We start from the raw sequence: 26,719 nt of genomic DNA on the forward strand, positions 1-26,719 counted from the left end.
TCAGAGGCACAGTAGATCTACTATAGGCAGTATCCACACTAAAATGACCCCACTTACGAATGTGCTTGCAGAAGCTTATCTGTACACATCAGAGACGTTAAATAAGGAAAAGGTATAATCTTCGTCAAATCGTATTGGCAAGAGAGAGATCGGCGAGCTTTTGCTATTCTGGTACTACGGCGTGCTCACCCATATAGCAAAAAGTTGTTTCACGTATTCACTTATGCATAAGCAAAAACTTGCCAATCTCACCAATACATTGGCAAGTCCAGGCGGTTTGTCAAACACAGCTGATCGGGTTTTCGGTACATCTCGCTCATGCTCAAGGGCAAAACAATTTGAAATCGTGTGTACTCGCACTGATTTCCCCCCTTGAGGGGCAAGGGGGAGTGAGGTAGCTGTCTAGTATCTAACTGTGGATCGATCCTTTAAGTTAAGTGGATTCAGAGCGCAATCTGTCTTACAAACAGCTACATGCAAGGGACTCATTTAAATTCTTTCCCACAGAATATGGTAATGTGGTGTATCAAATGAAAGGGCTCAATTAGTACTTTTCGAAACTGGTTCCTTATTTGATATCGGGTGAAACATAGGGGAGCGAGGGGTCAAAATATGACTCTCAAAAAGGGTAACAGGTCTCGTCCTCAGAACCTATCCAACCGAAAAATCTGAAAAAATCATAGTAGTGCATCTAAACGAAATCTAGGCCTCAAAATCCATTCCATTCCGATACTACACACAAGTTAATAATAGTATATGAGCATAGTTTAGAAATTCATCTGGAAACCCCTCTTAAGTTCATGTTAGAACTACATTAATTAACAAATTTGCCACTTAGATAAGTTTACAGGAAATCTAACTATTATTAACAAAGTTATAGAAGGTGAAACTTTTACATTTTGTGTGAATACGCGTAGAAAATCTTTATACCTGAAGCACCAGCTTCCGGTATTTCGACCTGTTTTGTATCTGTTATAGGATAACTTCTTTACATTTGCTAATATAATAATATTGAACTCCAAGCGGTGAAGCGTATGAGGTTGACTATTATCATTACAGTGCTTTCCAGATCAAATTATTTGTGTAAATGGCTTTTTGGAAAAAGGGGCAATTGACACATAGAGAAATACCAAAGATTTTATACCTGAAGTGTCTAGCTTCCGGTTTCCCAACTTGTTTTTAATTTATTTTCGAAATTGAACCACATAAAATTTCAATCCACGTTCCAACTCTTGAGGATCCATCCTCCTCTTCCCCCTAACTCCCTATTGGAGTCACACATTATGATAAAGAAATATCTTTAATTTTAATGGTCACAAGATGCGATGGCATAGAAGAGATCCGAAAAGCTGGGACTCATCAACATCAGAGACAGGATAGGATCGCTTATGGATGTGAACCATGGTGAATCTACCCTCTTTAAGAAGAGATTTTTCTGGCTCCACGCGGACCGTCGAGCTATTATTTTTTTATTTTCCAATTCAGCTTCCCATATCTTTCCGGTAAATTCTCGCGACTGTGTGTTCCTCAGGTTGTGGCGTGGTTCTACGCATTGGATTATGGCTACCAGAAATTTTTTTCAGTGATATGTGAGGGACTGAACTGGGTTTGCTTTAACTGGGTTTGCAACTTTTTTAAGGTCTTGTTTGTAATACGCTGTCCAGGCCTCAAAAAATTCTCCATATTGATATCTACTCAAATTAAGTTAAAAATAGCATATTGATATGTTTTTCAGGAAATTGATTAAACACCCCCCCTTAAGTTTACCCAAGAGTCGCAAAAATTTGCAGTAATATAGATTACGAGTATAATATCAAGCATGATATCCGATCTGTCTCATACATAAGAAGGGAGATATCACGCAGTGCAGCAATTAGAGAGGTATCACGTTGCTGAGTACCATCTATAAGATATTCTCCACTATCTTGCTAGGCCGGATAGCCCCATACGCCCAGAACATCATTGCCCCATACCAAAGAGGCTTCATTCCAGGTAAATCAGCAACAGATCAGATTTTCTCTCTGCGGTAAGCGATGGAAATACTGTTGGAATATGGACAAGAGTTGCACCATCTATTCATCGACTTTAAAGCCGCCTATGATAGCATAGCCAGGGTAAAATTGTACACAGCCATGAGAGAATTCGGTATTCCGACGAAATTGATAAGACTGACTAGGCTGACCCTGACCAATGTGCAAGGCCAGATAAAAGCAACAGTATCACTCCCAAGACCATTCGACATCAACAATGGTCTATGACAAGGGGATGCCCTACCATGCGTCCTCTTTAACCTGGCCCTCGAGAAAGTGACCCGTGATGCTGAAGTAAATACAAGAGGTACGATCCTCTTTAAGTCCACCCAACTATGGGAAGAACCACTCGAGACGTACAAACTGCCTTCATCCAGATCGAGCAGGCGGCAATGGGGGCGAAATCTTGGGCTGCACATCAATGAAGGCAAGACAAAATATATGGTGGCAACGTCAGCACCGAAGACGAATCAACCAACAACATCCAACCGCACAGGTCAAACAGGAAGAATAAGAATAAGAAGAATAAAGATAGGAGAATACAACTTTGAGACCGTTGACAATTTCTCCTATCTATGGTCGAAAATCACAACCGATAACAGCTACTATGATGAAATCCGCGCATGGTTGTTGTCAGCCAACAGAGCCTATTTCAGCTTACAAAAACTGTTCCGCTCGAAACGTCCACCATAAGGTCAAAGCTCTTACTGTACAAGACTATGATCTTGCCAGTCTTCATGTATTCCTCGGAAACTTGGGTTCTTAGCAAGATAAATTGCGAACTCTTGGCCGCGTTCGAGAGAAGAACCCTCCGAAGAATTTTTGGCCCCTTACACGAGGATGGACGATTCCGATTCCGTAGCCTACACAATGACGAAATCTATGAGCGATACCATGACCGTCCGGTTGTGGATAAAATCCGGCTCAATAGGTTAAGGTAGGCGGGTCACTTAATCCGTATGAATGAGGATGATCCCACCCGGAAAGTCTATAAGGGCAATATCTATGGTGGAAAAAGAAGACGAGGCAGACCCTGCCTAAGATAGAGCGATGGCGTAGATCAGGACACCAAACAGCTTTTAGGGATATCGAATTGGTGGACCTCGGCGCAAAACCGAGATGTCTGGAGTTCCTTATTAAGGTAAGCCTAGACCGGATACCGGTTGTTGCGCCGTTGATGATGATGATGATATCCGCAATTTTGATCAAAATCGTACTGTTACTAATAAAGTTACGGTAGCTCAAAATTGTCTTTTCCGTGTAAATTTACAGTAACCCAAAAATACTAAATATTAATATTACGTTAAAGTGAGTAGTTGGAAATGCTTAATATATACATTACGGGCTACGTACAAATGGGATAGTTCTGCACTCAAATATACTTACTTCAGAAGCAAACAAAAGCTTTCATACCTGAAGTGTCCAGCTTCCGGTTTCCCGACTTGTTAATATCTTTCTGTAGTTATTTTGTTAATCGTTTTTACCATTCTTTAGATTATGTGCTTAATCATCATCATCATCAACGGCGCAACAACCGGTATCCAGTCTAGGCCCGCCTTAATAAAGAACTCCAGACATCCCAGTTTTGCGCCGAGGTCCACCAATTCGATATCCCCAGAAGCTGTCTGGCGTCCTGACCTACGCCATCGCTCCATCTTAGGCAGCGTTTGCCTCGTCTTATTTTTCTACCATAGATATTGCCCTTATAGACTTTCCGGGCTGGATCATCCTCATCCATACGGATTAAGTGACCCCCCCCCACCGTAACCTATTGAGCCGGATTTTATTCACAACCGGACGGTCATGGTATCGCTCATAGATTTCATCATTGTGTAGACTACGGAATAGTCCATCCTCATGAGCTTAATAAATCTAAAATGAAAATGAGTTCAAAAATGGTTTTTGCTTCTTTCCGCTACTATTACTCTAACATTTCTAAGAATTTTTGTTATTTAGAAACTATGTACTACTATATACTCCTACTGCTATTTACAGGTAATTTTAATCTTTGCTTTTTCAGTATAATTTTCGTTTTGTGATAATTTGTGAGCCATCTCATTTGCTTTCATTAAGCTTTTGGGCTTGAAAATTAGACCAATTTTATCGACTCTGCTGGTCAAATAATGCTTAAAACTTAACACTTCATAATATTTAAACACCTTAAACCGTTCCAAATAAAATTCCAAAATTAGGGGATGACTGGACTTTGTAGTACTCGGGATTGGTTATACAGTATAAATATGATACGGATAATCACAATTTTTTTCTCAAACCTTAAAATTACACTTCCTTTTTCCATGTAGGAAAGAAGTACTTAAAGAAGTCGATACTCTTGACGAAGGCGTTGGTGCTCCTAACTGGAAACTTGTACTTTGCTTAGTTGGATCCTGGATTATTGTTTGTGTGCTACTCATCCGTGGCATTAGGACTTCTGGAAAGGCATCTTATTTTCTTGCCATTTTTCCCTACGTCGTCCTCTTCATCTTATTAATTCGGGCTGTGACATTACCTGGTGCATCGGATGGAATTGTTTATTTTATCAAACCTCAATGGGAAAAGATTTTGGATCCACAAGTATAACAATTTTAATTTTTAAAACTCAACGATATCAGATTAATTAAAATTTGGTTTTTAGGTTTGGTATGCTGCAGTGACGCAAGTGTTTTTCTCGCTGTCAGTATGCTTTGGAAACATCATTATGTACTCGTCATACAACAGATTTGGACACGATGTTTACAGGTAAGTTTACAGTATTTCATTCGTATTTCATAGTAGGCACTATTTCAAGGATATTATATTCTCTTTACACCGACAACAATGGGTATAAAAACTAGAGTCCTTCATATTATTGGAGGCCACGCTGTGGATCTCCTACCATGTTCATCCAAAACTCGTCTCAAAATCTTTGGAGATAATGTCTACCACACTAGGCAGATCCAGTAGGTTGTACAATTTCAAGCATCTCACAATTTCCGGAAGGTGCCGAAATGGGAAGAAAGCCTGAAGGGTTGCGCCTCATTAACATCTGCGAAAAGAGAAATATCGATTGAGGTTATGATCCGTCGTAGATCTTCCCTCTCTCGGCACTCAGGTCAACAACTGATCAAGTTTCCACGGCTCCTCGCGCATAATAGGGCCGTTTGTTTTTATTTTAATATTTAGCGTCGCATTCGTTTGCTTAATCTTCTGCAATATTGCGTTGCCAGGTTCTAGTACCAGCGATTGAATCTGATAAAGGAACGTGAAATTTCGATAATGACGTCCAAGAAACTCAAATGTCCAAAAGGACCAACCATCCATTCCCGAACCCTGTATGCCTGTTTTCATACAAGCACATGACACTTCAGTGGAGCTACACTTATGTAGATTTCTAGAGGATTTGCGCAATGAACTTAGGCACTTATCTTCAGGTTTTGGGATAACTCTGCTTCCGCGGTTGACTATGGTCAACCCGAATGGGGCATCAAAAAATGTATTAAGCTGTTACGTAATTCTTCCTAATACAAATTATAAGCAGCGGCTTGAAAGGATCGATGAATACCAGAAAGTGCGGGTTTAAATGGTCGAATTGGAAGTTATCAAGTTCAGAAATCGTAACGACCGCCGCGTTTGTCGTAAAGACAACTGACACGAAGGTTACATATATTGTTTTGGATTGGCTTCAGTAAGTGGCCAGAAAAATCAGACGTGTCTATCTTGGCTCAGTTATAGTGCTTTTGGTATGTTAGTAGGAAAGTTTTCCAACGATTTTAAAATTAATAAAACTAATTGTTTTTCAGAGTGAAATTATGCGGTGTTTCCAACGACTAATTAAATGAAGTAATAAAAACTTGTTGTTTCTTTTTCGTTGGTGTGGGTATTTATTCTTGCAAATACCGTCGAAACTTGTTAGCACTGATGAAGGGAACAAGTGGTTCCCGAAATATCGGTATTTGCAAGAATAAATACCCACACCAACGAAAAAGAAACAACAAGTTTTTATTACTTAATTTAATTGTTTTTGTTTACCGACGAGATTAGCTGAAGAGAACAAGTCAAAAGCCCAGCCAGTCGTACTGTTGTCAATGTTGTTTATTGCGAGCTCTCAATTTGTGCTAGAATATTTTTTTGGTTTTATTTTAGAAAGAAAATGTCTACTCTAAATATAAATAGGCTAGTAATGTTTCTTGCCTAATTACAATAGTGTTCTTGCGATAGTTCCCACCTCCATCCTGTGCATGGCAAATCACAGCGGTCAGTCGTCAAGCCCGAAATGTTGAAGGTATGGTTGATATTTTTCGCTACCGCTCAGAAATTGTGTTGGGTTGCAACTAATTTCACCATGGCGTCATTTAATCTACTTTAAAACATCTGGTATAAGTGAAAAATTTGCCTTTCAAGATATTTTCCTTTTTATTGGCTAAACGTATTTTTTTCCTCCGCGGCAGCAATGGGTAACCTCCTCTCACCGCTGCTATGCGAGATATTCATGTAGAACCTGGAGAATGGCCTCGAGGAAGCTGGGGCACTCCCGAGATTCTGGATCAGATATGTGGACGATGTATTAGCAATCATCAAAATGAAAGGAGCGTGAACGATCCTCGAGAAACTCAACCGGGCACACAGGAGCATTGAGTTAACTATGGTGATCGGAAAGAAAGGGGAGATACCGTTCCTGGACTTAGAAATAATCCGGGAAAGAAGGGATTTTGAATTCGACATCTACAGGACCCAGACACAACGAACCATCATATACACGCCAAACCACGAGTTTCACCATACGACGGCGGCATAAAACTTTATGATTCACAAGATAGTCACAACACTGCCCAACGAAGAGAAGAGATGATCTACATCCTAGAAATAGTCAACAAAAACAGATACAAGGGGAACTTCGTCGAAAACCGGATCAAACAGAACCTCAAGACAGTAACTTTCAAAACCCCATGGGAGCACAGAACCTAGGCAATGGATAACATTGACCTGCTCGGACGCAGAACATCAAAAGGCGGCTTCACAAACGTTGATTCCGGGTCACTTCGACTAGCAGGGGATATCTACTTAGGACCTGGTTATAATCAGTCAAGGACAAAAAGAATGTAATGAAAAAACGCATTTATAAGATTTACTGCCTAGCCTGCAACAAGAGTTATATAGAACATATAAAGGAGGTGGTGTTAGGACATATAAAGGAGGCGATTCCGCTAAAAATAAGAATAACCAACACATAAAGTCCACGTTTGCCAGACATATCTCGAAATATCTCCATATCCATATCTCGAAAATTCTCCCCGAAAAAAGGCTAAACACGGACATGGCCAACAATTTTTCCACCCTTGGTGAAACTTAACTTTTAGAAAGGACTAGGAGAAGAAGAAAAGCATAATTAAGATGTATACCGCTAAGTTTATCCTGTCAAAAAGCATGAGGACTTGCAAGAGTATTGTAGGCATTCTGACACACCCAAATTTCAGTAGCTGGGAATATTTTCAGAATAGGAATTATTCAAGATGATACGTGTCCCTGCTGTAATGAGGAAGCGGAATCCGCGGAGCATTTGCTATGTGAATGCCCCGCTTATGGACGCATCGGACATCACATCTTCGGTGGCGATGTCCTCTTGTTGCAACGGGTAGCATCATATTCACATAATCGAAATTCGACGATATGTTGACGAACTCTGGAAATTCCGTTAGACGGGGGAGTCGAGTACAATGGCTCACCCTGGCGTGAGTGCTCAGAGGCTACAGTTTCTCCTCCACCACAAACACATACACATACATCAATGAATCTCAGAATGTTCAACCTTTATCGCTGAAATTTTCATTGAAGTTGGAGCATGTAAATATTGTGGAGACCTTGAATTCTATCATTGAAGAGCGTTCACCAATTCAATGGCAAAGAAGCGAAAGGCAGTAGTTGGAAGATTAGTCCAATTCCGAGGCGTGGTAGCCGTTTCCGAAGCTTAGCGAATTTCTAAAACTACAAGTTGCTAACCTCCAGGATAAAGGATACAACGAATTCTTTTTGTTTTTTAGCCTTTGTATCGTGTAGTAGTGGCATATGTGCGTCGCTTCAATGACAGCTTTTTACCAGCGAATACAGGTTATTCGGTCACTGACCGCGAGGTGACATTTACTGTCTTGGGCACCTCCCTAGCAGTTGGTATCGTAGAGGCCATAGGGTGAACAACGCTGCCTTGATGCGTCAATCGCAAAAATGACAGTCGTGAAGCGTTATTTCCTGTAGGCTATGTTGATGCGTAAAGCAATTTCACGACGAGATACCTAAATCGTAGTAGCCCCAAAGTTCAAGATTCCGCTGCATCGACATATGTGCCTTTCATTCACCACTTTGAAAACTTCAAGCTTTTATCAGCTCGTGTCTACGTCATCTCATCTGGCTTGCGGCAATATAAAATGAACAAGTTCATTGACATACGGAGACGTGTTGATCAGAAGTTGGGAGTGGATAGGCCACACATTGAGGAAGGGTGACAATTCTAATGCGGGCTGGTCTATGCAGTGGCATTAACTATCACAGGATAGTCTTCAAGTTTATCACTTTACATAAGCCCTGCAGGACAACGGAGGAGGAGTGCAAGTTTCTCGACGAAATTAATCTAATCAACAAATAGGTAACTACAGGCTCCGTGACGATTGGCCCACATACGGATGATGGGAATTAACCTATGCGTCCATCGGCCTTTCGTTGAGTTATCCCATGGGGTCTGCCATCTGATTATTGATGATGCCCTTTCCTCGCTCTTGATCAATTGCACAGCGTCTTGGTTTGTCGTTCTTCTGATGTAGCTTCGTGGCATCTCTTCAACCAAGATGTCAACCGGCAACAGCCCAGCTATGCTAACGCCGCATCGTGTGATATCGTTTGAAAGAAGCAAATCACTCTCAGAGCACATAATCTGTACGAGTGTAAAATGGCTTCTCCTGATTTCCTTAGTCGTCAATGTTGCAGTCCATATATGAGCGGCATAGAGCAAGACTGAGCTAATGACTCGAGATAACAACACTCTACTGACGTATTTGGGTTCGTTCATATTTGGCAGCATTCGCGATTAGTTGGTAAAATGTCCAAGAATAATTTTGATATCATACCTGGGACAGGGTTCATTCTATTGCTTCATAGAAGGTATCCTTCTACGACTCTGCAGTCTCCTCTGTAGGGGCATGAACGTTAATTAGGCTTATATTTCTAAATTTACCTCCCAAACGCAGAGTGCGTAGCCATTCACTTATGTTTTCCAAGCCGATAACAACAGGGTTCATTTTTTGGTGACTAGAAAACCTACTCCAAGCACATAGTTTACCGGGTAGCTACTATAATATATGGTGTAGTAGCTCTTCTTCAAGAAACCGGTCCCCGTCCATCGCGTCTCTTGCATCGCTGTTACATAAGCCTTATATTGGTACAATGTATCGGCTAGCTGCTTGGTAACTTCTTTTCTGTACAGAGAGCGCACGTTTCATGTGGAAATGCGCAAATCGTTATTTCGTTTTCGTTGCCAGGTTTGGCTTTGTGTTGTCGATCCAGTCCGAAGCTCCTTTCGTGTCTCCTGGAGAAAATGGAGCATGCACCAGTTTGATTCATGCTTGCAGATCCGCTGGGAGAGGAAGGGGGAGGATGATTATCCCTGAACTGGGGAGATAAAAATAGGAAAAAATTAAGTCGAGAGGAGCCTCTCTGGGTCTGGATTTTCTCCGATCGCCTTTCCTCATGGCACAAAAGTGCTTAGAGAGTTGGTTTCACCAACTGCGCGAATTAGACTTTGGGCTTGAAGGGATGAAGGTTTAACTACAGAAAGGCGGGAAGTCACTCTACATGTAAACCCTAGACATCGCAAGCCTGACTCTGGTTCTCGTGAAAAGCAAATTTCGTAGTAGAGTTTTAGTGGTTATCAAATAGAAACAAGAAGTCCTAGCAGAATAGCCAGTGGTCATGAGCCCACTGCCGTCTGGGATAACTAAAAGCTCCAAGCCCTATAAAATATTCCGTCTATCTGAAACATTAAAAAGATTAGCGTAAAGAGGTTTGCCTACACTTTTTCTTCCACTCAATCTTAAACTGGTAAAACTGTTGCTCCGCCGTGATAGGAGGAAGGAGGAATTGACTTCCATCGAGCCCAGAATTTTCTCTGGAGTTTGCGAATGGACACTTTAACAAAATTAGATTACTTTTGCGGTTTCAAGGGGGTCCCGATAATTTTCACCCCGGATCCGGATTTTCTCTGATCTTGTTTGTTGGCGTACATATAAATTAATATAGATTTCGGCAAATCTGAATAAGCATGATGTAGCGAGGTAATGTTTTTGGGTTGGAACATGAAGACGTAAAGATGGATTTTTACCTTGTAATCAATGAAGACAAAGAATATTTTTGGCATAAGCGAATGGTTGATATATATATGAGTAAAGCCCGTAGAGACTCAAGAGTAACCTGCTCATCCAGACTTTTACACTCCGATCATCCCGATCAACGGATGTGATAATAACAGGTTCTTCCATTCCTCCTGCCTACCTTCTCCGAACTGATGTCATCAATGACGAGGAACGATTAGAAGACTACCTTCTCTCAGCCGTGTGGAGTGGAGAGCACCCACCCATACCCTATTTTTACCGTTTTTCATCACGCCTGACTCACTTAGATACTTAATGCGTGTAAATGCAATATGGGTGGATTCTCTCCTGGGTACGTCAAGACTATATCTCTTATAATAATATGTTCGGCTTCCTTAATAAATTCGTACAGTCTTACTCATTTGTCATCAACCACAATAAACCTATCTCTGCCTGGTTATGCTTAAGGTTTTAGGTGCCTTAGTAGTCAAAGCAAGCTTAGTGATTTGCTCCCCTTTTCTGGGAAAGTAAAACGATAAACATGTAGTTTAAATAAGCTTCAATTCCAAACTTTCACTAGGAAAGAGATGTATCTTGTTTTCACTTTAATAGAAAAATTGTTTTCAATATATCAATGCTTTCAAACCTTCATAAATTTCCCTTTTCTTCTCCCCAGAGATTCAACTATCGTCACATTACTGGACACCGGAACTTCATTACTGGCAGGATTCACAATTTTTGGAATTTTAGGCCACTTGGCACACGAAGTTGGTACAGAAGATGTTGGAACAGTCGTTAAGGGTGGGACGGGCTTGGCATTCATTTCATACCCTGACGCAATTTCGAAATTTGAAACACTACCCCAAGCTTTCTCGGTGCTTTTCTTCTTAATGTTATTCGTATTGGGGGTGGGTAGCAATATTGCGATGACATCATGTGTTATGACCTCAATCCGCGACAATTTTCCAAAAGTTCGCAATTGGCATGCAGCCGTGGGCATTTCTGTACTAAGTGTCATTATCGGATTGGTGTATGTGACACCGGTAAGTAATAAGATGAATTTTACTTTTATTTTTAACCCAGAGTTACCTTAGATTAAGGTCACATTTCTTTCACTATCTGCTATATATTCCAATGGACACAACCAATGTTTTCTTATCCTTTTCAGGGTGGTCAGTTTATTTTGAACTTAGTTGATTATTTCGGTGCATCTTTAATTACCCTGGTATTAGCCATTGCTGAATTGACCTGCTTGGGTTGGATTTATGGTGTTCGAAGGATTTGCAAGGATACTCAATTCATGACTGGCAGGAATCCTGGTTTATACTGGCGACTGTGTTGGGGAATAATAACACCTCTTCTGATGGTAGTCATTTTAATCTACACATTTGTTTCATACGAACCACTGGAGTACAAAGGGACGACTTACCCTACCTGGTCTTATGGTAAGTAGGGCGGGATTTTTTTTTTTTTTTGACATTTAATTCTAAATGTGATCACGGATACTCATTTCGGATGTGATCATAACGTGTTACGCCACTGGTCCAACGCAATATCTTTTTCACAATTACCGCAAGGCGCCGTTCATTGTACTAAACTATAAAGGACGACAGGACAATTTGAGACGCTCGTTGATGCGTCGATCACAGAGACGGTGAACGCGGAACGCTACTTCATTCAATTATCATCACTTAATCGTATAAAACTGGATGCCTAGTTTTTATTCTTAAGATCCAACATTTGTTAACCAAATTTTCGATATCATTTGCAAAAATCTTTCAAATATCTGAGAATATTGTATTTCTAATTGAAAATAATTTCATTTCAGCTGTTGGTTGGTGTTTATCGGCTCTTGGCATTCTTCAATTTCCAATTTGGATGTGTGTTGCAGTCATAAGACAGCCGGGTAATACATTCGCAGAAAAGTTTCGCGACGCATTTAAGCCTACCAAAAATTGGGGACCAACAGATCCTGTTACCCTTGAAAAATATAGAAAAATTTGGGCGGAAGCGGAAGAGGAAGATCATAAGAATGGTGGAATATTTAAGAAAATATTCAGAAATCTTTTTAAATAATTTTAAGGTAGGTCTAATTTACTTTTAAAAACATTTGTAATTAAAAAGTATTAAGAAATGAAGTTATTTGTTTTCCGACTTAATTACTTTTTCTTGAAATGTACACGCAAAACTGTTCCAGTAAATGGAATTAGCCACATAGAAAGCTTCCTAGTTTATATTAATCTGTACTCGAACCAAGGGAACTACATACCGTACATGGGAACAAAATCGAATTTCTAGGCGGCACGGGATGTGAGAGACAAAGAGGGAAATCTGATTTGCGACAGAATGGGCATATTGGAGCGATGGGTTGAGTACTTTGATGAACTACTGAACAATCAGAACATTGGCGAGTTTAGGAGAAACAGTCCGTGCAATTCGTCGGCTAAAAAATCATAAGTCGCCTGGAGCCAATGGAATTACAGCCAAACTGGTTAAATATGGAGGCGGCCAGTTACACCAACTGGTTCATCAACTTGTGCTCAAGGTATGGGACAGCGAATCAATGCCTGACGATTGGCAACGAGGCATTATCTGTCCCATACATTCAGTTAACCCGTTGGGGTGTTCCGTCCCCACGTATTCGAGGAGGGCGATCAGACCCGAGTCTGCAAGGAACTCATATGAAGTGGCTCTCTGCCACGAAGCCTCACCGGAGGTTATCTGGTACCATGGGAATCGGGATGGCCCTCTGAGAGCATATGCTCCAGGAGAATTCCTGGAGGATGTGTTCTCGGCCCGGTTATTTGCGGTTGGCCCCCTAGAGCTCGAGCGTGGAGTTGCGCCGCACAAGTCGGGTGCCGTAGCCCTCAGTTGCGGCAGAGATGTTAAATAGGCCTCGCATCCACGGGTATGAATGCTGAGCCTGCACTCAGCATAAACCAGGACCGCTGTGCTTGCATGGCGGGGCCCTGATTGTAGTCCCAAAATCAATCCGTGTCCGAAGAGGACCGTGGGATTAAGCCTTCACGGCAGGTACTCAAATCAGCAACAGATCGGGTTTTCTCTCTGCGGTAAGCGATGGAAAAACTGTTGGAATATGGACAACAGTTGCACCATCTATTCATCGACTTTAAAGCCGCCTATGATAGCATAGCCAGGGTTAAACTGTACACGGCCATGAGAGAATTCGGTATCCCGACGAAATTAATAAGATAGACTAGACTGACCCTGACCAATGTGCGAGACCAGATAAAAGCAGCAGAATCACTCTCAAGACCATTCGACATCAACAAGGATCTACGACAAGGGGATGCCCTATCATGCCTCCTCTTTAACCCCTCGAGAAAGTGATCCGTGATGCTGAGGTAAATGCAAGAGGTACGATCCTCTTTAAGTCCACCCAACTACTGGTCTTTGCTGACGATATCGACATCATGGGAGGAACCACCCGAAACGTACAAACTGCCAGATCGAGCAGGCGGTAATTATCGCGAGATCTTGGGCTGCACATCAATGAAAGTAAGACAAAATATTTGGTGGCAACGTCAGCACCGAAAACTAACCAGCCAATAACATCAAACCGCACTGGTCAAACGGGAAGAATAAAGATACGAGAATACAATTTTGAGACCATTGATAATTTCTCCTATCTAGGGTCGAAAATCACAACCGATAACAGCTACGGTGATGAAATCCGAGCACAATTGTTGTCAGCCAACATTTCAGCTTACAAAAGCTGTTCCGCTCGAAACGTCTTACAATAGGGTCATAACTCTTACTGTACAACACAATGATCTTGCCAGTCCTCATGTATTCCTCGGAGACTTGGGAAGAATTTTTGGCCCCTACGTGAGGATGAACGATTCCGTAGCCTACCTACATAACGACGAAATCTATGAGCGATACCATGACCGTCCGGTTGTGGATAAAATCCGGTTCAATAGGTTACGGTGGGCGGGTCACTTAATCCGTATGAATGAGGATGATCCCACCCGGAAAGTAGATAAGGGCAATATCTATGGTAGAAAAAGAAGACGAGGCAGACCCTGCCTAAGATGGAGCGATGGCATAGGCCAGGACGTCAGACAGCTTTTAGGGATATCGAATTGGTGGACCTCGGCGCAAAACCGGGTTGTCTGGAGTTCGTTATTAAGGCAGGCCTAGACCGGATATCGGTTGTTGCGCCGTTGATGATCGCCGGATGTTATTGCGGATTATGTACGGAGTAGCTAACTGGCGCGTGTATTGATGACGACTAGACAGTTTTCTTGTACACTTCACTAATACCACAACAAATGGCCGACATTTTTCAAGGAATTGTAGGATGTCGAACATGTACAGTGCTTTTATTCCACAATGAAAATTCAAGCAACGCGCGGACGTCGAATCTCCTGAATGTAGTCTTCTTGACTCGAACTCTGGTTGACTTTTTGAGACGGCTACCTAGTCAGTCTTGCTGACCAGATGAGCTAGCAGAAGTGTCGTCGAGATCCACATTGCCATTAAATCACAAAAATATAGTAGCGCTTTCGGTGAAGGCATTCCACCACATCATAAAAGTCATAAAATAACCCATTAAGTTGGACATCAAGTGGAATGACTCACGGGGAAACTAACAGTTCGAACATAACGCGACATCATTTGCAATTCATAGAAAAGTCAGTTTTTGCATGGCCTGCAGCAAAATTTCTTGTCAATATATCATTTAAGGTAGGTAAGGTAAGGTTTTGTCCATAGCACTTGCATGTGTGTGTTTGAGGTGGAGGAGAGGCAAAGCTTTTGGCTACTCAGACCTCAGTAGTCCATTGTACTCGATTCCGTCTAATGGAATATCACGGATTCGTTTATGTATCGCAGGATTCCTTTAGTGGATGTGGCGCTATCGGCTGCAGTTGGAGCACATAAGCACCAAAAATCTGATGTCTGATGCGTCCATAAGCGGGGCACTCACATAGAAAATGTTCCGTGGATTCTGCTTCCTCATTACAGGAAGGACACGAATCATCACCCAAGAAATCAGATAATTCTGACTATCAGAAGTCGCTAAATCAAATTTCAGAATCGAGCTACTTCCTTTCCTGAGAATCGCACACAGTATCGACATTTCCAGTGATTTAGTGGTTGTGAAAGCAGGAAAAGTGTGCCAATCCTTGAAAATAAAATATAGTCTACGCAAAAACAAAATCTCTCTTGAATACCATGTTAATAACATTAATGCTGAGATAGTTATATTGACAACAACCTTGAACTATAGTATGATGAACGGAGCAGTGATTTTCCATTTTTGATTTGAATACCGTTGTAAAACCCAGGCCAAACTTATTGGGTAGAGCTTCAACTTCTCAACCTCGTTGCTCTGCGTTCGAATTCCAGTCGTCAAGGGTGTCTGCGTTCGACTTGTGTTTGTCCCGCAACTGTGAACTTATCACTAGCACAGCATTAAGTGCGACGATAATGAAACAGAAACAGTCTGACTGTATGGATGCCCTTATACTCCACTAAGAAATGAATAGGAAACACAAAAAGGCCTACGCGAAATTCACTTGCCACCATCTTGTCAACAAGACAGTGGTGCTGGGTGGCGGATCTAATCATAACAAACAACCCTAGCGTAGGACCTCACAGTTAACATAAACAACAACCAATAAGTTAATTCTCATTTCAACCTCCTCTGTTACTCAAAAGACAGAGCCTCTGGTCGCCCATAGTTTACTCAAAACAATTTTACAAAGCATCACATTTCCAAAAATTAACCAAATCGCCTGTCTACAGTCTCAAGTACGGAAAGCCACCGTAGCAGTAGTGAGCCCGAGATGGATGGCACGTTGCGCAGCCTGAATGAGACTGCTTTCACGCAACTGTTAGAGTATATAAACTCTAATGAAGAATCATTCGTGTAGTATCGATTCCAAAAAGAAAGAAAGACCTGGTAAACGTCCGCAACTTACTATAAGACCAATTTTGTTGATTAACGTACTAACGAAACCCCTCAATTGTCAAGGCTCTACTGCTTCCTAGAGGAGTTTGGATGTTTGACAAGGCTTCTTCGGAAAAATGGTATCTGTCGTTTCCTTTCACATCCGAAATTCCTATGAAAAGGTTGATCTCAATGACCCGAAACGTTGCTTAAATTCTCATGCATTTCCTACGGACATTCTATTTTGGATCCTAGACTTCCTTTTAGCAAATCGAACACGAAAGGGAAAGCAGATCAACTGGCTCACACACTAGCTAGAATAGGCTGCATCGTCCACTGTCAACAGCCGAGTGAGAATAACAAACAACTCGACCGCTTCAGAAATAAAGCTGGGTCAGCCAATCTTGTAATAAACCATGTCCTTGAAACGTGTTAGACTACCACATTTCTAGACCATAGCGGTTGACTAGTCTACTTTATTTAAACATTTAATTTGTTCCCTCTATATCCACGTAAAAAATTTATTGCTATAAACAATTTAAATATATAAAATTTAAATATAATTTCTTTTTGTCATATTTTATATGTTCATGGTAAGTGGTGACCAGCAGCCTCATCTACTATCCAATATAATTTTCCATTCTTCGGGTTAACCATTCCCGCTGGCAATGGTTCTCTATCTACTAATATCCTCTGTAGAAAGAAATTAATTAATAGAAAGACTCATTTGGGTGAACGTTGATACCAACCTTAAGCATATCTGCCTTTCCACTTCCTGTCATGGCGAAAATACAACATTTTGAATTATTAACTAATGGGAATGTCATAGTAACTCGTTCCGGGGGTGGCTTCGGTGAGTCCGAAATAGGAGCTATCAGGAGCTTTGATTCTTCTAGAAGTGGATGACTAGGAAACAGTGAACACGTGTGCCCGTCAGGACCCATTCCTAAAAGCAGGAGATCGAAGCTAGGAATGTCTGATTTGAATTTTTGTAGAATTTTATTTTGATAGTCGGCGGCACATTCGGAAAGAGGCAGCTCGGAATTAATTCTGATAAATTGAGATTCATTCAAAGGTACACTAGGCACAAGGTGTTCTTTGTAGGCACCAAATGTTGAGTCTGGATTATTTGTTGGGACGTATCTCTCATCACAGAAGAATAATTCCCATTTGGACCAGTCAGTGGAGATTTTTGGTAGTCCGGTTGCTAAGAATTTGACTAACGATCCACCTGAAAATTAAAAAGTAATGAGAAATTTATTGTGGAAGTGAATTGGTTTCATCAATTAGAAATTAGGATGATAGAGTAAAGGAATTTTTAATCAATTTTCGGGTAAAGTTCGTCAATGGTTTAAGGATCTATAATAGAGAGAGACTCAATATGGGAACATGTCATGTCCAAAAATAATAAACAACAAGCCTCTTGCTGTTGAGAACCGGGGTCAGTTAAGTATGTTTTGTGCAAACGAAAATTCCTTTGTATCTAAAATCTACATAGGATACGTTCCATAACTGGCGTGAGCTTTTAGGAAGGCGAAGCGAAGATCAGGGCTCTCCAAAGTAGTCATCGAAGCCACAGTTTAGATTCCGCAATATTGCTGCTGGAGTATCACCACAATAGAATGCGTTTATTCACTTGGACATCAACTACAGTCGACTTCGTAGCCCATGCTACCCTGTATTTACTCTCTATGGCAGGACCGCAAATCCGCAGAAAAAAAAGCTTTACATCTGTTACAGAGTTAGCATCATGCAGTACAATTAAAGGGGTAAACTACTGTAGAGGCCAAAATATAAAGAAACGTTTAGAAGTTTCTAAAAAAACTAAACAACATATTATATGGTAAAAAGTTTATTATAGGAGTGTTGGGCAGAATTTGTAAGTTACTGACGCAATATAGTCTGCGCGCTTACTCATGGAGAAACATGCTGAAAAACATTGCCCTCTTTACATTGAACTTCTGGATCTAGTGAAAGCGTTTAACCGTGTACCACACTCACCTCACCTGGTATGCTCTACAACAACACTTAGTGCCAGAAGGACTCGTGCGCTGGGTTCAATTGTTTACCATGTTACGAAAAGTATAATTCGAAGTGTGGCGGGTGTATCAAAGTCGCTTCGTGTCTCTGTTGGTGTTCATCTCACCACTTCTCTTTGTTATTGTTATGGACACTGTCACATGGGACATCCAACATCCAGTGCCCTATACACTGCTTTATGCCGATGATGTTTTCCTAGCGTTTAATAGCAGAAATGATCTCGTGCAACTCGTTCAAAAATGGAATGATTGCCTCATGCGACAGTCTCAGATTGAATAACACTGAATTTTTTATAACTGATCCTCATGAAACAGGCACTATCACTGTCAGCGGCAGTGACCTGCCCAGAGCTGAGCGATTTAAATATCTCGAGTCAATGCTATCAGCCAAAGGAGAACTGCATTATAAAATTGCTTCACGCATTAACGCAACCTGGATGAAGTGGCGTTCCACAACTGGTGTTCTTTGTGCTCGACGTATCGACGAACGTTTCAAATTTAAAATTTACCGCAATATCGTCCGTCCTGTCGCTCTCTATGGTTCTAAGTGTTGGCCGACTATAAAAGATAACAGATGCTGCGTTGGACTAGTGGAGTAGCGCGCCTTGATAAAATTCGGAATGCTTTTTGGAAAATATAGCGCAATTGAATTTTTAACTGTGTCCATGTGAAACTGTCATATACTTATCGTCCCTCATATAAGGAATCACAAAACCTTTTATACCTGAATCGTCTAGCTTCCGGTTTCCTTACATGTTTTTTATGCATGCCTTGATAAGTCTCCCGACAGCCCGTTCGCTTACTTCTTCACCGCATCTTGCTCCACACATGTACATCTTCGAGGAAACGAGCAGCTGAGAACACAGGTCAGAGAAGCGGAGGGTTCAAAACGTTCTATCCAAAGGAATCCAGGGCTCACTTTGTGGTCTTGGCCGTGTGAGGCTTAGGGTTGTCGTGCATTCTATTCTGAATCGTATTTTCCATTTTTTTAGGGTTTGACAGTATATGGTTTCGTTAATGGTCTCCCCTGAGCCAGATATTCAATCAAAATTATGCTTTTATGGGGTCTCAAAACATAGATGCCATTTTTTTAGGCTTAAATAATTAAATCGGTTTCGTATTTTTTGGCGGAAGGTGAAAAGGTGTGATGCAATGTTGAGAATGTCTTTTTGTTTCAGACGTGTAGTAACAACGAAATGGAGAAAATCATCACCATCAGTTTGTATCGCGCCAAAAACTCTTTGGATGTTTGCTCACGATTCAACTTGTGTTGTGTGCTGTTTTGGGACTTATCTCACAGATAGTTTCCGATATTCGGGGGTTTCTGTGAAAGTTGCAGGAAGTTCATCCAACGGCAATCTGCGATCGTCATGAACCACGGTTTTTTTTATACAAAATGGATATTCCTTGGTCAATATACCAACCATGAATTGGTTACCTTTTGAAGGGGAGAAATCAGCTTACACGGCGATGTTGCCCACATATCGAAAAACTATTCCATACGGACGTGAAAGTCCAATAACACTGATTTTCTCACGTGCCTTGTAGAATAGCGAAAAACACTTTCGAAAAGTATGTGCGACACTAATTAAAACTCGCAGTAATGACAATCACACACAAAAATTATGTAAGATTAGGGCGCACATTTAGTTAGAAACTTGACTACAGATAACTAAAATGCCGTTAAGAAGATTCAACATCAAAGTAGTTTTCTAGCAAAGGATACCTTTCTGGACATTCACCAACAGTGCAGCAACTGAAGGTGGACCAATACGATATCCCTTGTAGCTCTGTAGCGTCGTGGCATACACGATTCTTAGCCTGCCGTAAATATTGCCCTTATAGCCTTTCCGGGCTGAATTATCTTCAGCCTTACGGATTAGGTGACTCGATCAGCGCAGGCTTTTTAACCGAATTTTATCTACAACCAGACGGCCGTGATATCGTTCATAAATTTTGCCGTTACATAGTCTACGAAATGCATCCATTCTGTTGTAGGAGGTGAAACATTCTTCAGCGGATTCATCTCTTGAACACAACTTGCAATTTTTCTAGCCCTAAATGAGAAAAACTTTACGCAAGCGGCAAAGCCTACCAATATATCACTCTTGTGAGGGAGGACGCCATTCGGCAGTGTGAGTTTTGGTTTGGCACGTTTCAACAAGTAGTGAGAGTTTGCGTTTATTTACTACTCCGGGGGTGAGGGGCGGAAGATATCAGAGGAACGCCTTTGAAACCCACAACCGTAGTTTTCTTATCATCAGCAAGTGTAAAAATCTATGTCCTTTCAAAGGGGTAAATTTGCCTATGTAAATTCAGCTTATACATGAATGACCAAACAACAGTTCAATGACTGTTTCAGGGAACGTTTTTCTCGGGAGTACGTCACGTTTAGGCAATGAAAGATTGCTTAATTATGGTTCTCATACTTGCTAACTGCACAGCTCTTCTTCGCCCAATGGACCAGAATGTTATCTATATCAAAATGAAATATAAGAAGAAAGTACTTATGTCAGTCAAGAAACAGACGTCAGATACGCTTTAATATGGTTGCCATATATATATCTATATTGTCTGTCGTGTCTTTCATTTGGTTCCACGATTCTTCCACATTCGTAATGATTGGTAATCGCGTGAGATCATTTCTTCCACCATTTAATGCGCGGGCCAGTGCGTTCCTCATGCTGTTTTATCAGTGGCTTAATTTGTAATCAATAGCCGATGTTGAGGTACGATGGTCTCATAGGGAACGACTTTGCAATCAATGACGGTGGTAAAATGTCGGCGTCTTATGAGAATGTAGTCGATTCGCGTTTTACTATTCCCACTATAAAATGTAGGAAGATGAGACAATGGTTTGATGAACCATGCATTCATAAGTATAAGGTCGCAAATTCGATTATACGCTCGCTACCCTCATTGCGCGCTCCAAACCTCTTTCCCCCATGGCGTATGTTATCGTCTGCCTTTTTATCCACATGACCATTAAGGTTGCCGGCAATGATAATATAGTCATCAGCAGGCACGTTACAGGTTTTTTAATCGAGAAGTTGCCAAAAGGTAACTTTCTCGACATCAGGTCGATTTGTCTGTAGGGCGTATTCGATGAAGAAGTGAATAGAGCGATCAGCTGATATAATGGTGAGCTTCATCAGCCGATCATCAAATCGTTCGACTTTTTTAATGGCATCACGAAAACCCTCTGAGATGGCAATGCTCGCACCTTATTTAGTGTGTGGGCTACGAAAATAGAGAAGTTTATAGTCATTTTTACCGCGTTCGCGTTCTTTTAGTACCAAACCATGGGGCTCCTTGTAGAGCGTAGATTTCAATGCGCCTTATCCGAAAGGCTCTTGCAAGTTCCTTGGTCTTTCCAGTTAGGGTGCCAACATTTAGCGTGCAGACACGTATTTATTTTGCTCGGGCTAATCCTTGTCCATTCCTCGACAGGACCGGGGCCCGTCCTGCCGCGTCAACTGAAGTGGATGCCCTAGTATTTTTCCGAAGCTTGCTACTCAATCCGATGAGGTGTTATTTCTAACGACATAGGATGCATTTGCTTGGTTGACCTGTCGCGAGACGTGTTACCAAGAGAGATCGGGTAGGATTTAGCATAGTGGAATAACTCCAACTATACTTTATTTATTTCTTTCCCTGATCTCAGCATTTTATTTTTGTTTTATTGAAGATAGTACAAAGTACGTTGCTTCAAGCCCTCCTCCTTTACCTGGACTTGGAACCACCATACTATGTTAATATGTAGAGAAACAAAGTTTTGCTCTGGCACTTCCCAGGAAAGCGTCAATCCTCCGGAATCTTTAGAGTTCCCCCCATTATATTTAAAGCGGTAGGGGACAAACGTTCAGGTTGGAGTTCCGCCGCAGGGCCATCATATCATTTGGCCCCCATGAAGAGGAAAGCAAGACGGGGGCCACTCGTCGCGTAGATGTTCGAATCGGCTCAGAGTTGATTCTTCCCCGTCCATTCCTGGCACGTTATGTTTTTTTGTTAGTTAGTCCTCTCCCTCATTAGGCCGTTTGGCATTTTAGCTCTTTTGGGAATTAAATCTTCGATGGCATCACTCCGTCTCGAGACCTCACGTCTCTAATAGAGTAGTTGACCTCGGGTGGGTTTAGTTTTGTTGACTCGTGAGTCAAGGCAAGTGATAAAATTTCTGTGCCCTGAGAGGGAGACAATATTTATTTATTTATTTAATGAGAACAATGCAAAGAAAACAAATTCCTTATTACATATTGTCCTCAGACGAAGGAGCAATTGAATGGCTTTTTTCTACGCTTAAAACTAGAGAAGGAAATAGAGTCAAAGGACCCAAGCTGTAGGGCGTTATAGGACCAGCATAGCCTCGGGATCGGAGAGTGGAAGTAAATCTCGAGCTCCGCGAAGGATACATCAAAAATGTCCGCCCTACGTGTGTTATGAGACGAGGCGATACGGAAAATAATATCCGAGTTGGCGGAGCAGTCCATCAGACAATTGCAGAGTTTGAAAAGTGTACACATATCAAGGAAGATAGGGCGTTGCTGCAGAGAGGGGAGATTGAGGGTGCGGAATCGTGACGGATAATCAACCCGTGGAACGTTCTTTTTGTAAAAGAGGGTCCGGATGAATTTGCGTTGTACAACTTAAAGAGCGGGCAGTCACGAATGCATAAGGGGGACTAGACTACACAAGAATATTTAAGGATGTTTCTGACTAGGGAATAGAAGAGTGTTAAGGATGGCTGAATTGAAGTAAAGTCGGAGGAGGAACGTAGGATAAAACCAGACATTTTGGAAGCTCTGTTGATGATGTCAACGAAGTGGGAATTGAAACGAAATTTGTCGCCGAATATTATACCCAGGTCTTTGAAGGAGGTCAGTAGTGAAAGGGGTTGTCTAATGAGAGAATAGGAAAAGGATGTTGGGGAGGGTTTAAGCGAATAGCACGTCCAATGGCATTTATTGACATTCAGTGTTAGCTTGTTGACCGAACACCAACGGGCTAAATTATCAAGGTTGGACTGTAAGAGAGCACAGTTCAGCGGAGACGAAACAGAGGCAAACAATTTAAGGTCGTCTGCGTAAAGCAAATACGGGTAGGTGAGGATGGAGACGAGGTCATTGATAAAAAACAGGGAAAGTAGCGAGCCAAGTATAGAGCCTTGGGGAAAACCAGAGGAAGGAGAGAAGGAACGAGATGAGTAACCATGAAAAGAAACTTTGCAGGAACGGTACGAAAGATAGGAAGAATGCCAGGAGATGATTGAGGGAGGGAAGTCTAGCAATGAAAGTTTAGAGAGGAGACTGTTATAGTCAACGGTATCAAAAACTTTGGAGAAATCGGTATAAATAGCATGTACCTCCTGTCGTAAATCAAACCATTTAGCAACAAAGTTGATAAAGACAAGAAGGTATGAAGCCGTAGATCTATGTTTCACGAAACCATGCTGCTCTTTGACAATGAGTTGACCGAAGTGCGCGGTCAACCAGTCGTTGACGTATCTTTCGAGGTTTTTAGAGCAAGGGGAGAGAAGAGAAATGGGGCGGTAGTTCACAGCAAGAGAAGGGTCTCCGCTCTTGAGGATAGGGATGATAAGGACCTCTTTCCAGAGTTGGCATTCTTCTAGACTTTCGTTGGAAATTATACTCAGGGGGAGGGAAATGTGTTTTCTACAGTTAAGGAGGAAGAGGTTAGGAAGCGCATCGGGATCAAGATTACCAAGGAAGGCATAAGGAGAGGAATGGTCAGAGATTCGGAGCAGTCTGCAGTTATGAGAGGTCTAGAGGTTGGAGGGCTCGAGGAAGAAAACACTGAAGGGAAGTAGGTGCAGAGAAGGTCGGAGGATTGTTGTGGGGAGTTGGCAATGGAGTCAGCAAAACTGATAGAAGGGAGAGATTGACTGGGATTACGAGAATTGCAAACGTGAGACCAAAAGGATTTTAAGTTACCGCAGGCAAGGGCGACTTCAACGCTCAATAAGTACTTTTTACGCGCTTTTCTAACCATTGACTTCACAGCAGAGCGATAGCCTTAAAGTGAGCAAGGTTGACGTCATTCTTAGAAGCTCGAAACGTCTTCGACAGTGCATGTTCAGGCGAATGTTAATAAGAATTTCCGTTGTGAACCAAGCTGGGTACGAACGTAGGCACTCACACGATGAGTTGCTTAACATATGTACTCAGTTGAAAGACGCTAAAGCTTACTTCAGACCGTCAAAATTACCTTTGCGGAAGTTGAACGAGATTTACGCTTGGTTTTGGGTTTTGAACGAGGGAGCTCCGCTTAAAATTTCAGTGAGGGTGTGAGCGTCAGTTTTGACATACGGGGATGTGCAAGGAAATAAAGAGAGGTGGCGCTCGGGGAGGTTGGAAAGGAAGAGATCGGGAGTGCGGACCAAGGAGTTTTTGGTGGTATTGAAATTCAGGGCCGAGCAAGTGTTCATAAAGGAAGAAAGTAGAAGGGAAGAATGGGAGAGGTTGTTGGAAGGAACTGAAAGGCTAGGATGATTGGGTCAGTGGAGCATTGGGAGGTTAAAATCTCCGCAAATGAAGAAAGGGAGGGAAGGGAATCTGACAGTAAGGAGTTCAGACAAACTGTCAAACAATTCTTCATACAGGTGAGAAAGGCAAGCACAGGGAACGTATACACAACATACAATGAATGAGGGAACGTTGGGCGGGGATACACGAAGAGCATCACAGTCAAAAGGAAAAACAGAAGAGGAGAAGATGAGCTCGGTGGGGAGTGCATCTTTTATTGTAATTAGGACCCCACTGCCGGTGGACTTACGTGATACATCCCGGTCCCTGTCAGAGCGGAAAGTGGAGTACCCTTCGTGGAGCTCGGAGTTTAATATGGCATCGTCCAGTCAGGTTTCGGAGGTACAGATGTAATGGTGTTGCTGAGCCAGCGCGGATAAATTGAAGGCCCCCAGCTATGTGAGAATCAAGAACCATGGTACACATCTACTGGCAATCGGGTTAGCTCCAGCACGTGAGGTCCGGTTCCATATAATATCTCGCGCAGTCGGTTTGGTTGGTCGGCAGCCTCGGTAACCGTGTCGGAAAGGTTGGCACCCAACGTGGAGCCACAGTTGCTGTGTCCGTAACAAGTCTCAAAATAATAACTGCGATATGCCCTCTAAGTTTTATCCTATTCGTCAAAAGGGTCCACCCGTATGGATCGGATTTGCAAGTTCAGTTAGTCTTGAGACTTCACCAAGGGGTAAAAGGCCACCATTATTTATATAGCATTGGGATTTGAATTATGAGACTGTCGCGGTTGATTTTGTAAGGCGAATTTTGATTATATCCTAAAACAATCAGATGATTTGTTCTTAATATTATTTTAATAGACACTTTATTGGGGACCAAGTCAGTGAAACCTTTCTGTGATTGTCAACTTCGATATCGAGCTCACTTTGTTCCTCTCTTCTCTTTAAGGGGGACCGAGGGTTTTTAAAACCATTGTCGGGCTGCGTTTAGTTCATTTTCCATCGACGTGGATACTACAAGAAAACTGCATTTACGTAAGTAAGTCTATAAGAAGAGATTCTTTGTTTTATGGATTCGTAATATAAAGTTCCTTACATAACTTTCGAAAGGCAATAGGAAATATTAAACGCTGAATTTCAGAAAGAATGTAGCCAAAATAAATATATAACACAGGCAACTTCAGGCAATATGTGGTATCTAGATGCGGCCTTCAGAATTTGGACTACATAAAAGGAGCTGCGCTTATTAACAAGAAGTAAAGAATCTTTGTCTGCTCGAAACAAAAACGAAGTTTTTCCAAAGAAAGGTCACGCGAACCTGGAATGATACAATTGGCAAAGACGAAGGGCACGATATGTTCGCAGAGTTAAGTAGCGAAAACCACTTCTCCTCAAGGACATAGCGCACTTACATAGTTTCAGTGGGTAAAGTGAATATTTAGAAAGTAAATTGTGGGGAAAATGTGTGATTTCATCAATTACCTGAAACACCAACACGGAACACTCCACTCTCTTCTATCGCCTTTTTTGCGCACTCTTGAATTTTCGTTGCAAGGGCCTTAACGACATCGGCTTCGGTGGAAAGTTTTAAGATTTCCATATTGAGGTGACCGCCGGCTCCAGCTCCAGAAACTTACGACTCACTACCCGGTGCATACCCTGAAGGTCATATTTTGACACTTGTTGCAAATTTTCGAACCATCAATAAACTGCTTTACCGACAGAACGTTAGATTCCACTGGTGTGTGTCTTTGCTGTTAATCGGTGGGAATTTGGGGAATGAGTTGGATAAACCGGATGGCGATTTTAACCCTTTCAGTCCTACAACCTTTCGCGGAAGAAAATTTTTTTTATGGTTTAATTTTGCTTTGTGTAGAATAAGTAAAAAAAGTTCAACCAAATTTTAT

At 41.7% G+C, this 26,719-nt stretch overlaps 2 protein-coding genes across 2 annotated transcripts in view; one reads left to right on the forward strand and one right to left on the reverse strand.

The window, feature by feature from the left end:
- The window catches only part of LOC119655047 (sodium-dependent nutrient amino acid transporter 1-like), a 28,173-nt gene extending 15,672 nt beyond the window's left edge, over positions 1–12,501 (forward strand). The window contains exons 5-9 of the mRNA XM_038060734.1: positions 4,334–4,604; positions 4,666–4,769; positions 11,040–11,406; positions 11,532–11,808; positions 12,192–12,501. Of these exons, the coding sequence (XP_037916662.1) occupies positions 4,334–4,604; positions 4,666–4,769; positions 11,040–11,406; positions 11,532–11,808; positions 12,192–12,439 (1,267 nt within the window). The 3' untranslated portion in view covers positions 12,440–12,501. The remainder of the gene's footprint in view (positions 1–4,333; positions 4,605–4,665; positions 4,770–11,039; positions 11,407–11,531; positions 11,809–12,191) is intronic.
- A 4,275-nt stretch (positions 12,502–16,776) lies between these two features.
- On the reverse strand, positions 16,777–26,485 carry LOC119654595 (6-phosphogluconolactonase). The gene is made up of 3 exons (XM_038060064.1): positions 26,295–26,485; positions 17,030–17,511; positions 16,777–16,973 (listed from the first exon to the last, which is right to left on the reverse strand). The coding sequence occupies exons 1-3, from the start codon at positions 26,410–26,412 to the stop codon at positions 16,869–16,871; spliced, it is 705 nt and encodes a 234-aa protein (XP_037915992.1). The 5' UTR covers positions 26,413–26,485; the 3' UTR covers positions 16,777–16,868.
- Between the last annotated feature and the right edge of the window lie 234 nt (positions 26,486–26,719).

This window comes from Hermetia illucens, chromosome 4 (assembly GCF_905115235.1).
Source record: "Hermetia illucens chromosome 4, iHerIll2.2.curated.20191125, whole genome shotgun sequence".
Taxonomy (NCBI): Eukaryota; Metazoa; Arthropoda; class Insecta; order Diptera; family Stratiomyidae; genus Hermetia; species Hermetia illucens.